This window comes from Canis lupus, chromosome 5, assembly GCF_003254725.2.
Source record: "Canis lupus dingo isolate Sandy chromosome 5, ASM325472v2, whole genome shotgun sequence".
NCBI lineage: Eukaryota > Metazoa > Chordata > Mammalia > Carnivora > Canidae > Canis > Canis lupus.
In genome coordinates, this window is record NC_064247.1 from 69,621,632 (window position 1) to 69,639,253 (window position 17,622).

Genomic DNA, 17,622 nt, shown 5'->3' on the forward strand with positions numbered 1-17,622 from the left:
TTTATTTGAGAGAGAGAGAGAGAGAGAGAGCATGAGGTGGCAGAGGGAGAAGCAGAATCAGGACTCCACTGAGCAGGGAGCCCAATATGGGGCTCCATCCCAGGACCCTAATATCATGACCTGAGCTGAAGGCAGATGCTTAATTTACTGAGCCACCCAGGTGCTCCACAAAATATACTTTCTTGTTTCTTAATGACTGCCCTGGGTAGATGGCAAGCCCCATGAGAACAGATCCTACATCCATCCTGTTTACCTATGAATTCCCTAAATGCCTCAATAAATGCAGACACCTATGCATCCCTAGTCTTCTGAGGATAATGTACCTGTGCCCCCCCCCTTTTTAAGAGAACCCAGTTGTTAAACATTTGCCAACATACCACTCCCTGGCACCCCATTGAAGACTCTGCTACTCCACCTGGAAACATAAGAGTCACCACGGCTATATCCAACATGCTGAAATGAAGACTTGTTAGCATTCGCAAAGTGATTGCTGAAAGTAGTAGATCATTATTTGCTTCATGTAAGAAATATTTCTAGTGCTGCTGATTGAATGTTCAAGAAACGATTAAAGGGCTTGGCAATGTTTCTCCCAAATATCTTTTGCATGAAAAGCCTCAGAGATTGGTTAATTATAGAGGGTACACATCAGTCTCTCTAGACAAGGGCATTTCCAAGCCCCCACTGTGCCCATCCCAGATGCGAGCATGGATTGGATCAGTGGGCACTGAGTAACTGGGGCCTGGGATGCCTCTCCTGAGGAGCATTACTGCAGCCTGGCTAACACCCCTATGGAAACGGCCCTCAGACCCTGTTTATAATGTCAAACACCTGGGTTCTCATTTGGGTAATTGCCAGGAAGCTGCCAATTGAAAGGAGTCAGAACTCATGCTTGCTCCTTAACCGCTCCCTGCCCCTTGCTCTGCCATCTCCGAACCCAGCTAACAAGCTCTGCCAGGTTCTCCCCTAAATGTCCCTTGGACAATCTGAGTGGTGCATCTGTTTCCCTCACCTGCACTGCCACTCCCATGATCTCAGGCCTGGACTGGCTTCTCCGTTCCACTCATACCCAGCGCCAATCCATTTACTACACTGCAGCCCGGGTGACCTTTCCAAAAGGAAATCTGACCTTGTCACACTACACCTTCCCCTTGTCACTTTCAGTGGCTGCCCATTGCTCCAGGACAAACACCAAAATCTCTGTGATGGCTGCCAAAGCCCCAGTGGCTCTGGAACCACTCAGTGACTCCCGATACCATCCTCTTTGAGCTATGCAATATTTCTTCCTGCACAGAGACTTCCCCCAGGCTGTGCCTTCTGCCTGGAATTCTTTTCCCTGCCTACACCTTCCAGTGTTCCTTTGTCTGTAGGCCTCACTACTCCTCCAGACTGTGGCTCAAGCATCAGGCTATCAAGGAAAATTTCCAGGCCCTTCATCTAGATCTGATGCTTTTCTTATATTCATTCATTCATTCATTCATTCATTCATTCATGTTTGCTGAGGGTCTGCTGCATTCCAGCACTATTCTAGGCCCTGAGGATGCAGAAGCCAACCAGACAATAGTATATGCTCTAATGGAGCTTATATTTTAGTGGGGGAGAAAGATGAGGCACAGATGAGCAAAATACACAGGACAGCACACCTCACACAATTGCATTTTCTTCCCTCATAGCAGTTGCCTCTGTTTTGAATTATTCCTGAATCGACATTGATCTCCCTGCCAGGGGATCTCTCAGGGCCCAAACCCCAAGAGAGCAGAGGCTGGGTCACCTCCCCAGTAGCCATACCCTGAGCACATAGTAGGTTTTTGTTTTTGTTTTTGTTTTAAGATTTATTTATTTATTTATGATAGACATAGAGAGAGAGAGAGAGAGAGAGAGAGATTGAGAGGCAGAGACACAGGAGGAGGGAGAAGCAGGTCCCATGCCGGGAGCCCGACACGGGACTCAATCCCTAGACTCCAGGATCGCGCCCTGAGCCAAAGGCAGGCGCCAAACCGCTGAACCACCCAGGGATCCCACATAGTAGGTTTTGGATGGACATCACAGGTATTTACCGAATCCACTTAGTCCCAGGTATATCTCCCTGAAGTCAAGTTACTTGAGTGCTTGGGGCTTAGGAGGAACAGTCCCTAATGACTGAATCCCTAACGCCTCCCTGCCCTTTGAGAAGATTTCCTGCAGCCCCTGTGGCTACAATTCTGAGTCAGAGCAGAGTCAGCAAACTTTTTCTGCAAAGGGCCAAATAGTAAATATTTTAGGCTTTGTGGGCCATATGGTGTCAACCCTGTTGTTATAGCACAAGCTCAGCCATAGACAATTATATAAATGAATGGGCATGGCTATGGTCCAATAAAACTATTTATAAAAACAGGCTGCAGGCAAGAATTGGCCCATAGGCCACAGTTTGCAACCCCTGAGTTAGATGATCCCAGATGCCCAGCAGCTTATGGCAGTTGAAGGCAGAGCTTGTGAGGCCTAAGACAGCTATGGGTTCTGTTGGCAGGGTCCAGCAACTTTCTGCAGGCCCTACATCCGTTGACAGGGAGATTACCACAGAAGTTCAAGCTTCAGGCATTTGCAGGCACCATCCCTGCAGCACATGGGGAAGCGGTTCCCTGCCGCCTCCAGAGGGAAGCGACTTTGGCCTGCAGGCCATGTGAGGCAGGGATGGAGGCTGCCACATTCCTTGCAGGGTCCCCAGGCTCCTCCAGGGGCTGAGCTCATTTCCTGGCCCTGCCCAGGCATGTGGCAGGGCTGCTCTCAGCTGAGCAGCTGCTGCCCTGCACCCCAGCCCGGCCTATACTCAGCTGGGAGACACAGGGGCTTTGTGCTTCTGTAACAGATTGGGTGACGCTTGCTGGGGCCTTTGAAATGAGACATGACATGTCAAAACGTGCCTATTGCTAATGCTAATTTTCAGGAATTTGACTTCTGTTGGCAACTGACAGAGGAAAAACAATCACTTTTTTTTTTTTTTTTTTTGGTATGTGTGTGTAGTTATATTTACCCTGCTCTTTGGGATCTGAAGCTATGAAAAACAAGTTATCTGGGGCTTACCTATTGGTATGGCATGGATGGACGGTTTAATCTAGTATTTATGGAGCCAGAGGACATTAATTATAGCATTAACACTATGTGTAGACTATGTTGGGTGTTAACTGTTAAAAGCAACTATAAGGACATCACACAAATTCCAGTTGGTGGTAGAGGTGACAATGTTCTGTGTATAAAAGTACTCTAGGCAACAAAGCTATGCAGCTAACATTAACCCACAGTTGTAAATGCTTTGAGAGCTCACCCAGTGCACCCAGAGTCCCCTGTAGGGTACAAGAAGTTATTGTGACATTCTAATGATACGCATATTGCAGGTGAGCAACACTGTGGGAGTGACAGTGCCCAGAGCATCACTGTACTCCAAGGGTACTGATGCTCTTGGTATAACACTGCGTACAGTGCACTGGGGCCTACCTATTATCCAGCACTCCCAGAGCCCCTTAACTGCAATGTTTTGGGTGTACCAACGCTCTGGTGTACCTACATCAGTTTTACTCAGAGCTGCAATGCATCACTTCTCTGGGTGTAACTATTACTATGGAATAATGATCTGGGGGTCCTAGCGTTCTGGGTAGCCCTAGTCACCCAGTGGCACAGTAATGACAGTGGTAATGTTCTCAGGATGGAAGTGCGGTCCCCTTGATCGTGTTCTTCCAAAGCAAGCCTCAATTCATTTCATTCATAGTGATCAAAAGAGGCTTGTCCCTTCCTTTTCAAGGAGCCTATCACTAAAAACTTGACTGCATCAATTTGATTAAGCCTCAAAATTTGTGAAAGCAGAAGTTCCCAACACAAATGGCTATGAGGCAAGTGAGTAAAAATAAATGAGTTACAATTGGCTAGATGAGTAGTAGGGACTGGCAGGGACTGTGGCAAATTACAGAGGCATGTCTTTCCTAAAAGGTGGCAGTAGGAACTCTGCTCTAGTAAACTGTGGCCAAGTGGGAATGAAGCTCTAGGATTGCCTTACCTTCTGATATTTTCAGAAATGCAAGAAATCTGGATTTTTTTTTAATTTATAATTTCCCACTTTTCAAAAGATTTGGCCAAACAAGATACATCCATGAGCTACATTTGGCCTATGGCTTAGACTTCTCAACCTTTGCCCAGAAGCCAGAGTTGCAGACCTGGGATGGATGAGCATTAGCATCATGAAGCAGATATCTCGAGCTTCAGCCTGCTAAACAAACGGGTGACCCGTTCACCAACATGAGCCCTGGCTGTGTTTCAAGTTTGAAATGTCATTTCTTTTCCTCTCTAGCCTGCTCTTAGCTATTTCTCTCAATGGAAAAAGAAATTGCATTCTACCCTAACCCTAGCATAAAGCCACTACTTAGTGCCTAATGAAGGGGATCCTATAGTCCAGCCCATCATCATTTGCCCCATCTGCTGAGGGATATGGAGTTAAGCCTGGGATCCCTAAGTAGCTACAGAGGAGACAGGCTGCAGGGGATTGTATTGGCAGCATCCTTCAGGAGGGTCAGATTCTCTCAGGCATGTGGGCACCTTGCCCACAGCTAAGTGGAAACAATGCCAAAACCACTGGTCACTTGATTTGATTCTGCCCAACTGATTATTGTAATTAGATGACAGACATATTTCCCTCTCCTTTTCAACTGGTGCTGGAGGGTGAGCAAATCTGGCCCATGAGTCATTCTTCTGGGTAGTTACCTAATGGGGAAGATTATCTCCTTTCACAGCCGAGCTATGCCTGCCTTTTGGCTGCCTAAAGAGTAAAACCAGGTCCAAACAAAATCAAATGCCAGGAAATTTCAAAACTTCCCCATATTTCATGTGGCATTGTCTACAAAGGTCTTTCAACTGTTCCCTGCACTTATACTCAGAGGGACTACAGAGTTGTAGAATTAAACAGAACAGAAGCAAGTATAATAGGGAATAAAGGAGGAAAGAGACTCTCCCATGCAAAATGGCAGGACTTCTCATTGGGGGAGCTTGTAGCAAATAATTGGGAATAAGGAGAATAGTTGGGTTTAGATGGAGCTACTACACTGAAGTTCTTAAAAATATATAAGCTGTGGATTCAGAATTTTGTAATACTGTGAATGGAGCCCTCTTCTGGAGAAATTTTTCAACAGGTATTAAAACAAGATCAAAACACACAGAGATGGACATACACAGCCACAAAGAAATAGGAACTACTATGGCTGTATAGATGATATGACTGTCATTGAATCCATAGTTTCATTCCACCTCACAGAAACTACCTGGACTCCCCAGGCACCTTTCTTTTTGGAAAGAGGGAAAGAAAGAAGAATATTCGCAAGAACCTAGCTGTACTTTTACCTAAACAGTGAACTTCAAACTGAGATTCAGTGCACACATGCAAATGCTGATACTTTTACATACTGCAGTTACTGGGTACATTGGTTTGCCGGGCAATTCCACTATAACACATAGGAGATACTTCTAGAAGGAAATAGATTTTATTTAATGGAAAACCCAAGGGCTAAAGATAGAAAAGGAGAGAAGGGAGGGAGGCAGAGCAGAAGAGATTAGCTAAGATGACTGTTGGGCTTTTAATATAGACTGTGGCATTACATAAACTCCAGATCACATATTCAGCCTCGCAGTTTATTAAGTCTCTTTGGGGACTTAATAATTGTTCTAAAAAAATTTAAACTAAAAAAAATTGTTCAGACATGTGAACTGTACCACTCCAATTCTTTTCACGACTTAGGTCTCTGTTTCCCCAGTGCTTTTGAAATCTTATGGGTTGTCACATGTTGAGGTCATCCCAGGGCAGGGGGTGCTCTCTGCCACTCCCACAGTCTTTTCTCCTAATCAGAAAGGTTCTGCAAATAAACTCTGCCCTTAACATAGAATATATGATATTCCAGGGGTACTGAAAGACACTGGTTCTTATTTAAAATCCTGAAAATCAACATTCTGTGTCCAAGAAAGAACTCCCCATTTTAAATCAACATCTCAGAATTCTGTGGAACATTTTTGGTCACTCCCAAGCGACCGCTCTCCAAACCTGAACCACTCCCTAAAATTCTAATTCTTGGGGGATTACTCATTCATTGTTAGGACTTTTAGCTAGTTGTAAGTGATACCCAAACAGCGGCTGGGGTGGAAGTAGGGGGGGCCGGATCATACTTACAGTGTAATTTCTATGTCAGGGCTCCCTTAATCTGTTCCACATTCATTATTTATCATAGTTAAATGCCAGAGGCCACTTCTGGGACAGCTTTTCCCAAAACACCCCAGGGGAGAAGAGAGGTGACTGTTCCTTGACTTTGCCAGCTTCCAGCCATTGTTGCTTAGAATTCCTCTTCCCCCTTTCAAAATGCCTAAAACAGCAACCAGCCAATAAACGTACAGGGATTGATGGCTTCCAAAGCCAGACCCACAGTATTATAACTGCAGTGGAAAAACACATACATGCTTGCCTGAACACCGCTTAGGACCAAGTGACTAATTTGCTTTATTACATTGTTTTTCCCTTCCTTCTGTTTTCTCTCTACTTCAAGAAAGTTTTGTTTTTTGCTTGTTGACTCAAAGGCTCCAAGACTTTCCCCACTTTTCACCGTGGCACACAGAGTTGTGCACTTGAACCTCTTACCAATTAAGTGAATTGCACCAAAATGATTTCTCTGCAAGGTGCTGTTGCAACCAGGATATCAATTAGCGCCCTAATGTGGACTTTTGCTTTGATTATGCATAACAATCTTAGAGAGAAATAAGCCTCGGAGAGCGAGCCGGCAATTCAATTCACGGTAAAACCTCTACTTCCCCATGCTAAGGAACCCAGTGAGCTGACAGCCTTCAGACCCACCTGTGCCATCTGGGCCCAGCAAGAGGAGACACACCAGTTGCTTTGCAAAAGGTATCATGTGAGAAGCCCCTAGTGCACAGGGATTGCTGGGTGCTGCCATGTGGCCTGTCTCTCAAGGGGAGGCAATAACTCTGGGCAAGCCCTGGAATCCTAACTGAGGTCCAAGCATGCTGAGAGAGGAAAGGACTGTAAAGTCTTGGGGAAAGGCTGTGGTAAGTGCTCGCAGACACTAACAGTTACCAGTATGCCAGGCCTCATGGTAAATGCATTACCTAGGACATCCTGTTGAATGCAATTAATCTGCCTGGCAATCCCAGGGAGGTGACAAGATTATTTTACAGTGGAGAATCAGAAAGCTCAGATTTACTAAACAACTTGCCCAGGGTGGCACCACCAGCATATGGCAGAGAGGATCTGTCTGAATCAGAGGCATATTCTGATCCACTCTGTTAAACGGGGATATATATACATACATGCAGCCTCAGGGACAGCCAGAGTCCAGAAAGTATGGGAAACTGGTTCACGGACAGACGGAGGATTTGTGGCAGGACTTATGGTTACCGGGACCCCAAGAGAGTCAGCCAGCAAAGCCCTGGTATTAGAGGAATACAACTGGGCAGTCCTGAATGGGGGCTGTGTATCCAGGGAAGGGGGAAATCATACGTGGGGGAGGGGGCTCAGCAGCCAGGCACCTTACTCTGCCCCCAGGCACTGGCATCCACCCACTAGCCCCCACTTTTTACATACATCATTTCCATGGTCACTCCATTCCTGGGACACTGGCCCATTTCCAAAGTCTAACCCCAGCATCGATCCAGCAGTGGCCTCCCTTAGAAGGCTGCACTGCATCCCCACATCCCAGACAGCCCTTGCCTGGGATCCTAGCTGCCTCACCCCCTCCCCCTTACCCACACACTCACACGCGGTGCCTTTCCCCCGGGACCCAGGGGTCCTGGCCAGGAACTCAACGCCCGTTCCTAGCACCCAAAGGCTCTCCCTGTCTCCTTTCCTCCTCTGTGCCTGGCTCTGCCTTGATCTTACGCACCCACTTGTAGCCTGCCCGCTCACCGGGAGTCCCAGAGGCTTCACCGGAGGCCTGGGGGACTGGGTCACGTTGCTCTCAGAAACCACAGGCCCCAAGAGCAGGGCTGGGCGTGCCCCTCGGCTGCCAGCACCTCCGGTCTGGCCTTCTCGGAGTGCTGCTTTCCTGCACACAAACTTCCCGAGATCTTGGAGGTGCGGAGGTGGTGGCCTGAGAACCGGTCTCGGTCGCACCACCCCCAGCCTCGCCCGGGTCAGCGGCCCCCCGGCGCCGCGGCGCTGCGCGGGTTAACAGGCAGCTGCAGCCCTGGTGGGCAAGGCTTGAACTTTTCTCTGCGCTCCGCGCCGCCCGGGAAGACAGCGGCGGCGGCAGTTGGGGCTCCGAGCCGGAGCTCCAGCTGGCTGGACAAAGGGGGCGCAGGGGGCTGGGGCCTGCGTCCCGGCGGGAGGAGGGCGACGCGCTCGGGGCCCGAGGTCCGGAGGAAGCGAACCCCGAGGCGGGCGCGGCCGGAGCAGGCGCCCCTGAGCGACAGCAGCAGCCGGGCTGCAGCACTGGCGGCGGGAGGCGCCTTCCGAGCCCGGGCGCCCCGGGAAGGCGGTGATGCCAGGCCGGCCTCCCCAGCCCCGCAGCCCGCGATCCCCACCGCAGCGGCGCTGCCCCGGCTCCGCGCTGCGCGGGGGGAAACCGGGACTCCTCGGAGTCGCCTCCGACCGAGTCTTTCTCCAATGCATGAGCCTCCAAGGAGGCAATCAAAGTTACCCCACTTGATGTAGGCGAGAATGTCGCCCCTGCTTGCAAAAAAAAGGGGACTGGGGAGCTCTCTTCTCCTCCCCGAACGTACACACACACACACACACACACACACACACACACAGAGGCGAATCGGAGTGGGAAACCAGCCTCCCCCCCCACCCCCCCCCGGGATCTCTGGGGCTGGGAATGACCTCCCTTCAAGCCCCAGGCTTTCTTCGCCGCCGCGCCCCAGAGTCCCCCGACCCCCGAGAGCCCCCTCTCCCTGCCCGCGCCACGCGACGCGAACACAGAAACGGGGCGCAGGGTGCGCCCCGCAGCCCCTCTTCCCTACCTGGGACAGGAGAACGCACAGAAGGAGCGGAGTTCTCGGCTGCATTTTGCCCGACTAGAAGCGCCCGGCGGCGTTTTCATTCATGCACTTGGCTGCACTGAGCATATTTTCCGTGGGAGCCAGGCTTTGAGGAGAGGCTGTGCCTCACCAGCCAGCCAACTTCCCAAATAGATCAGCGGCAGCATCACGAAAGCATTGGGTAGAGGCTGATGACCAGGACCAATGGCTTTACAAGACAGATTCCTTCATAAAGCTCCCTCGTTTTGCATGGCAGATACAGGGCGAGCACCTCGCACAGAGCGAGTCCCTCGGAGGAGGCAGCCCGTTTGCTTTTTTGGGCTGTTGGGGCCCAGCCTCACAAATCACGCTGGGCAACGCCAGCCGATTCCACTTTTGCAGAGAATGGAATTGCACCGGGGACTGGAGAACACTTCCAGCCCAGTGCAAAAAAAGATTCTCTTTATTAAAATGTTAATAAGATCCACTTTAATTCCAATAAATCAAATAAAATGACCCCAGCAGTTCCAGCCCTTTCCACGCCTGGAAAGACTTGGCAGTGGATTTTTTTTTCTTTTTCTTTCTTTCTTTCTTTCTTCCTTTTTTTCTCCCCCCTAATGTGGCCCAAGTCATGATGGTGTTTGGTGTTTCCTAGCCATCTCACAAATCACCAAGACGACAGATCAATTCTCGCTTGCGGAAAAAAAAAATCCATCAAGGGGCAATAGATTTTATTAACTGCTCAGGTGAGAGTCTGACTGGCCGCCTACTCCACAAATGTGCATCTGGCACCAAATTTGGAGCCATGATTTAAGGAAGCTTTTTTTTTTTTTTCTATATGGATGTGATTTTTCAAAAATTCCTACCTATTCCCAGGGACTGAGAATAGTCATAGCTGCTGATCAAGGGGTTTTATAAGTGGGGTGTTATGGGAATGAGGGCAAGAGGGATATAGAGATCTAGAGATCTACCTTTCCCAGGAGGAATTGAAGAATATGCAGTAAAGATCTCACTTTGTCATTTCCATGCAGCCTCCTTCTATTTAAGGTATTTTAAAATAAAGGACATTTGTGCAACAGAATTGATGCAACCAAACTAAAAAAATCGAGGCTAGGAGAAAAAAATTCCAAAAACTGAAATGTAAAACTAAACTCTAATATATTTGCTCTGATTTGGATCTGAGCTTCCTGGTGGCCAAAGCAATAAGAGAAACATGTAAATCTTATAGTTCTTATTATAGAAAAATGTAGACAAGTACCTACTGGTGAAATTACCCCCTGGAGCTGAATACTGAAATACACATATTACATGACATCCAATATAGCGGGATACTAAGCAATGGATCATGCTTGAGATCCAGTGGGTAGAGCTGTATTCCTGGCATCTGGCACAGGGCCTAGAACATGGAGACAGTCATTAGTGTGTGCTAAATAGAGATCTAGACCTAACTAATCAAAGTGGCAGAGGGTGGGGTGGCACAATCTGGAGCCACATTGCCTAAGCTTAACCCCCTTCTCTCTCACTGACAAGTTACTCAGACTCTCCACACCTATGTTTGTCCACTAGTTAAATGAAAATAGAAATCATACAGAACTTATAAGGCTGTGATGAGGAGTAAGTGACAAAATAAGCACTCAATAAATGTAAACTGATACACTTTTTAAAATGCCTTCATTGCCAGCAGTTGAGTCCCAAGGTCACCTCACATGGCCCCAAGGTCATGGATGAAGTTGCAACACCATCTGACCTCCTGGCTACATTAGCCCTCTCACTGGCCCAAAAGATGACAATGTTAGCCAAACAGCCTCCAAAAAAACCCAAGGAAGCTGGAAGTTGTGCTTCTTCTGGTCTCTTCAACTTTCCCCTGTCCTCTTGCCTAATAGATACTGGCCCTGAGCCTTTGAGAGGGGTAGTCATGGTGTTTGATAGATATGACTGTCCTCGCTTGGAACTCATGTGTGTGGAGATTATACCCATGCTGCCTACCAATAAGAGTAAAAGGGGTATTTTGGAATCAGGCAGGCTTCAAATCAAGGTATCCTGAAAGACCCTGGTTTTTCTCCATTCCACAGCAGGAGCCATCTTGTCAGTCAGGGACCAGCTGAGCTAAGCCCTTGGATTCAGCAGACAAAGGCAGACAGAGGACAGCTGGGGATGTGATAAACCACTACAAGGGATAAAGATGGCAGAAATCATCCAGCCATGTTTCCTCAAGCAGCCAGTTGGTTGGAGAAGCAGTCCTTAGGATAGGGTGTGCAAGGCCGCACTAGTCCAAAGTACAAAACGGCATTATCAATTTTATAGTTTGGCAGACCCTTTCTGCAGTCTCTCCATCCCATCATCCTTACTACTGCTCACCACATAGGTCCAGTTTCTCCCTTCCTGGCACGTGCAGGGTTGTACTTGCCAGCCCCCTTGTGGTCAGCATGGGGCTGTGTGACTAGTTATAGCCAATAAGCTGTGAGCAAAAGTGACAGGTGTCACTTCAAGACTGGAGTATTTAATCATCAGGGTGAGACAGGTTAGTTTCCCTAGAATAGGGGCTAAGATGGAAATTTGTGCAGGTGGCTTACTCAGAAGTGTTCTCAGGAGCAACAACCACAAGAGGAAGGGAAACAAGATTGGCAGGGAAGAAGATTGCAGTGGCAGTAGAGGCCTCAGCCAATCCCAGGGGAGCTCTGAGGCTAAAGAGGCTTTTCTTTCAGAGACAACTCTAACAGAGTTGGGAGCTATGCCTTTGTGCCCTTAGTAGACCTGTTGTGGGCTGTTAATCACCTCATGTGAGGCATCTTGGTTGGTTCAGCCAAGGGCAATATTCCAATCTGACCTCATATCTTCATTATCTACATATAAAATGAATGCATTGACCCACAACAGGTAACTGGAAGCTGTGACTCCCACACTGCCAATGACCACGTGCATCTGATGGTACCAGTGAAGGTAGGTGTAGATTTGCAAAAATCTGCTAACTCTGTCTCCAGCCACTGTCTGTACAGGCATTCGCCAAGGTCCTGGGGTTTTGTCCAGAGTTATTCTACTGGCAGGCAGAGTGGCTCCAGTCAACCACACCTGAGTCCAAGTGAGCAATCCCAAAGGGTCACTCCATCCCTTCCTACCTGGCCCCATAACTTGGATTTTAAGATTTGTCTGCAAAGTGAAACTTAGATTGGGATCTCCAGACTCTACTTACATTGGGCAAGTTGCATTTACTCCCCAAGGCTCAATTTATTCATCGAGAAAATGAGAATGCTAATATATCTCTCCAAGGGTTGTTGTAAAAATGGCTGCTACTTTTCTCCCTCAATCCTTTACTCCCCTCTACTCTCAGAGAATGTGCATTTCACCAAACACGATATATCAGGTTTTGTTCAACAAAGACAAGAGAAAAATCATTTCACTCCCATGATAAAAGGCCTCTAAAGAAGAAATCCATTTTTGTTTGTTTTGCATTGTTTTCCCTTCAACTCCCTAATGGGAGTCTTTTGGCTGATGGATGGATTGATGATGGCAAGTGAGCACTGAAGCTAGAAACCATCCCCTAATAACCCTTGCTTTACCTCCCTTCACTCCAGGCCCCCACCAAGCTTTTGCCCAGAACCTGGGTCTGCCTTTGGACACATTCCATGTTCATACTCCTTTCCCAGGCACATCAGCCTGGCTCTGGGGCTGATGAAATCATCAGCAACATTCAACAGCTATATCCTGAGGTGGCCAAGGATTGAGGCTGTTGCCTGTCATTGACATGGATGAAGACACCATTTCTACCTGTGTGAAGGTGGTCATGTGCATGTGGGCAGTGGTTGGGTATTATGTGTACAAGCGTATGGATGTGTGCACATAGTGAGCAGTTACCAGCCGTATTTTCCAGCAAAGATAATTTACTCAAATGTTGGTACCCTTTAAATGTGCAGTTGTAATGAGCCATTTGTACAGAACAGTGAGCAACCAGGTAGATGTCCTCATGAGACACAAGAGTTATCGGGTATGCCAGGAGCCCTTGATGATTGAGACATCCTAGAACAGTGAGAAGGGGAGCCCACATTGTACAGCATTAGGTACATAGCATAATGCTGAAGCTATGCCCCTCCCAATGGGATAGCCTATTAAAAACACCTGAGATTATGACAATACACTGTCCCACAATACCTGGTCACCCAAAATTAGCATCCTTGATTGTTCTTGAGCCATGAACTTGTTTTGTTTCATAGCCCTTTATGTTGCTTAATCTTATACTGTAAGTGGTCACTTGCATTATTGCTCCATTCTTCATTCCAACCTGCATCTATACATTTTACTCATTTAGGTTTGGCCATATGAACTTGATGTGGTCAATGGAATAAAGCAGAAGTGATGAGTTGGCAGTTATAAACTCAAGCCCCAAGAGGCCCTGTGGGTTTCAGCTTGCTCTCACTAGGGCCTTCAAAAGAACATTCGTGGGTGAGTTCATTGGTTGTAGGAGGAGAGACCAGCACCCACATGAACCCAGAGGTGGTCAGATAAGCCCAGCATAGCCCCATTCAGATCATCTGACCTATAGATATGGGAACTAAAAATGAATAATTGCTCTAAACTGGGAGGTGGTTTGTTATATAGCAAAAGCTAACCAATAATTACATTTGTTCGTCTTATTGTCTGCCTATCTCTCCAAAATGTAAGTCCCATGTCTCTCTGCTTCTGTGTGCTCAGCTTCTAGGACATTAGTATACAGTAGGTGCCCAAATGACTTTTGCTGAGAAGATAAATTAAGTGGCTTCTATACTGACAAATGTGTGATGCTGATGTGAAACCTGCCCCCTACATATACTGCCCTACCTGAGATACTTCTTAATGGTGACAGTTCAATCCTCCAACACAGAAAGTGTCCTATGACCATGACAGTTTCCAATCCCATGTGGCCATCTAATTCATCCTACAATAAGGCAAGGTCTTCTTATGATAGTCTAGGCCAGAGTTAGACAAAGGAAGGACCATTCCACAAAGGCTAGTGTGGACATGTTGGTGCTTAGAGATCTTTGATGAAGAACACTTGGGGTATGACATCCTTCTGAATTTCTTCAATGAATGAAGAGCCCAGATGTCTAGGAATAAGAAAGGAAATGCTCCTTTGGCTTTGTGGATACTGCATTAATACAACGACCTCTGTGAATAAATCAATACCATCGTGACTTCTACACTCACACAGAGATAAAATCAGGAGTGACTTTTAGGCCATCTCAGCCAATGGTCTCAGTGTCTTTAGGACTTCAATCCCTCCTTAGCAGTTAAAATTGGACATTCAGACACTAATTTTATCCTGTGAACTAGTAGCCACTAAAACCCCCCTCTAGGTGTCTCCCTTACCCAAAATTAGTGACTGGGGTTATTTCTACACAAAGAATCCTCTCAGCATTAATTTGGTAGAGCAGCGGTTGTCAAAGTGTGCCCTCTGGACCAGGAGCATCAGCACACCTGGGAACTTGTTAAAAAATGAAAATTCTCTGGTCTCCCCCCAGACCTACTGATTTAGAAACACAGGGGCGAGGTTCAACTATCTGTGTTTTGCAAGCTCTTTATCCACATAGTTTGAGAATCACTGCTATAGAGAATTCTCCAATACTCACTTATATATACATTCATTCATTCATTCATTCATTCATTCATTCAAGAAATATTCATAAATTGCTTATTGTGTGTTAGCCCCTGAGCTAGGCAACAGAGAAAGAAATGAAAGGCATGGTTTGTGTACTTCAGAAAATATGTCTCACAGAGAGAAAGACATCATTCTATTATAGTCAGCTAAGGAGATGCTGAGAGTCAAGGTAGTCAGAGCTACGGGGGATCAGGAGGTGTTTAAAAAGAGGCAAGGGGTCCACTGCGGTTGGTTTCCATTGTATGTCAAAAGCCATCACGAATCTTTACTTGACAGAAGTTGTACTTTTTGTATCTGTTGATGAGAAACTAAATATAAATAATAACAAAAGGCACTTGAAATTTAACACCTCCTTCTAATTGGATTTGAAGTTTATTCTTCACAATCTCATCTAGGTGGAGTTGCAAATGGCAAGGCCTCTGTGTGTGTGTGTGTTTCCACGTGGGTGTGTGCACACATACACACACATGCACACACGTGCATGCACAGCAGGGGGAGGGACATTATTTATAGTTGACAGGTAATACTTGGTGTGCTTTTAGTAAGATCTCTTACAAGGACACCATGGCCACCAACCCACCCCCCACCCCCTGCCTATCTATTGTCCCAATTAGAGAACCCTGGAGCTATAGCAAAGGGGAAAAGAGGAAAAGACCCTGAGAGGAGGAGCTAGTGACCAGACAGCGGGCAGAAGACAATTCTGGGCAGTTTGGAGGTCCAGACTAGGATCAGTTTAAATATCAGTATCTACAGGTTGAGGTTTATCCTACAGACAATGTGGAATCATCCAAACTATTTAAACAGGGAAGGTTCAATATCTCATTTACATTTTAGGAAGATCACTCTGACCACATTGGAGGATGGATTACATTGAGGGCCATAACTAAGGAAGAGAGACTTCTTGGAAGACTATTGTACAGACCATAAAAATATAATAAATCAGAGCAGGAAACTCTTTTTCTGAGATTTCTAACCAGTGAGCAACGAGGTATATGTCATGGCAATCTCTCCTGTTGCCTAGCAGTGTCTGGCACATAACATAAGTTTATACATCTTATAATAGATGAAAGAAACATGCTTATTAGATTACAGGAGATTAACTTTGAGCTCTAATTATTCACCCCTCCCTGCATCTAATCCTACCTCATTAATGGTGGAGTGAACTTCCTCACTTTTGACTTTGGGCTTCACCACATGGCTTGTTTGAGCTAACAGAATGAGGTGGAAGTGACAGTGTGCAGCTCTGAGCCTAGGTCTTACAAGGTCTCACATGTTTCTGTTTGCTCTCTTATCCCTCCGCCATCTCCATGAAAAGAACACATCTTCACCATCCAGCTGGTACAAGAAGGATGAGAAATGTGAAGCTGAGCCACCTCCATCCATCCATCCATCCATCCATCCATCCATCCATCCATCCACAAATCTGCAGTGAGAAACAAAATCCAGCCTTAGATTAGCCAAACCCCAGCCAACCCATGGTTCCATAGGAATTAATGCTTACTGTTATGACACAGACATTGTTGTGATTGTTTCTTATCTGGAAATAGCTGACTGATACATAAATGCACCTCTTTCTTAGGACTATATATAACTCAGGGAACAGGCTAAAAGCTAAATACATAAATCTAGCATAGACATTTACATGGGCGTGACCTATGTTTAATGTTTACCACAAATACAAGCATTTAATAATTACTTAACTCACCAAATAGTCCTCTCCTTACCCCTACCTAATCCAAGCTGGCCGTCTCCTTGCAAATCCCTAGCTTCCTTTCAGAATATTTATTGCAAAGCTACTGAATCCTTCTCTGGTTGTTTTTCTTATGCTAGCATAATTGTGAAGCCATCACTTAACAATTACTTGGGAAAATTTATTTACAATGCAAGGCAGATCCGTGAATGTTTGTAGTGGATAAATTTATTTACAATGTAATCCAAATCTGCCAATGCCTCTAGTAGATAAAATTGTCCTGGTCCTATAAAAAGCAACTCAGCTAGTTAATAGTTTCTATGGTCTTTTATGAATAGTCCAAGGTCAGGGCCACCATAATGAGTTTGGGAAAGTTAATCTATGGAAGCACGTTAAGCACAGAAAACTACATTTTAATGATTCTGAATGTGTGACAGCTGCCAGAATTTAACCAAATGAGAGCCAGAAAAAGCAAATCCAAGACTCTTGTTTCTTAAACTCAACTTTTACCAAATTAAAACAAGTGTACAGTTTCCATGAGGTCAGGAAGGACATCTATCTTTTCTCCCCCCAGAATATCCCTTTCCCACACATTGCCTGGCACCAAGTAGACATTCAATAGATATGAGTGGGATGTATCAATAAAAGCACAGGTGCATAGAAGAGGTCCTGCTTAGCACACCTGGTATCTGTCACACTTAACATTTACAGCAACAAAACAAACTATCAAACAACACACCTCTAGAATCAGCATCCATCTCCTGGAGCAGTGGTTCTCAAAGTGTTATCCCGCTAAGTGTCTCTATCCAGTTCCAACACTCCACATGAAAATGTTAATTGTCTACACTGCCCCTGTTTCTATTGTATAAAACTCAAAAGCAAGTATGTCTTAAATAATAAAATTGTCTACTGGCAGATGGCAGAAAAGGGAAATTCGCCACAGCCCATGAATGCTTTGCAAAGCTATCTCCCTCCTGCCTTCCTCTCCAGACATCCCATCTCCACTCTCCCCCTTGCTCATGGTGCCTTGCTCCTCTCTCAGCCACCAAACATGCCAAGCTCTTCCTACCCTGGGTCTTTGTGCATTCTGTGTGGAATGTTCTTCCTCCACTTCCTGATCATTCTCATCCCCCAGAATCTGTTCATATGTCACCTGTTTAGAAGAAAAGCCATCCTTCACCATCTCATCCTTCATTAGCTTATTTCCTTATTTGTTTCCTTCATGGTATTTTCTATCATTGTCACTATTATTTATTGCTTATTCCTTTCCATGTTCATTTCTCTCACTAGAATCTAAATTTCATGATGGCAACTAAATATCTGCTTA

General features: G+C 46.1%; 1 protein-coding gene across 24 annotated transcripts in view; it reads right to left on the bottom strand.

Moving 5' to 3' along the window:
• Positions 1–17,622, bottom strand: part of CDH13 (cadherin 13) — a 1,387,059-nt gene that overhangs the window by 992,254 nt on the left and 377,183 nt on the right. The window contains exon 1 of one of the 24 annotated variants that reach the window (XM_025426980.3): positions 8,980–9,308. The exons of 22 other annotated variants lie outside the window; for them this stretch is intronic. In XM_025426980.3, coding sequence (XP_025282765.1) covers positions 8,980–9,024 — 45 coding nt within the window. In that variant the 5' untranslated portion in view covers positions 9,025–9,308. Of the gene's footprint in view, positions 1–8,979; positions 9,323–17,622 lie in introns of those variants that run through there. One more of the 24 variants, XM_049110668.1, reaches the window with a different exon arrangement.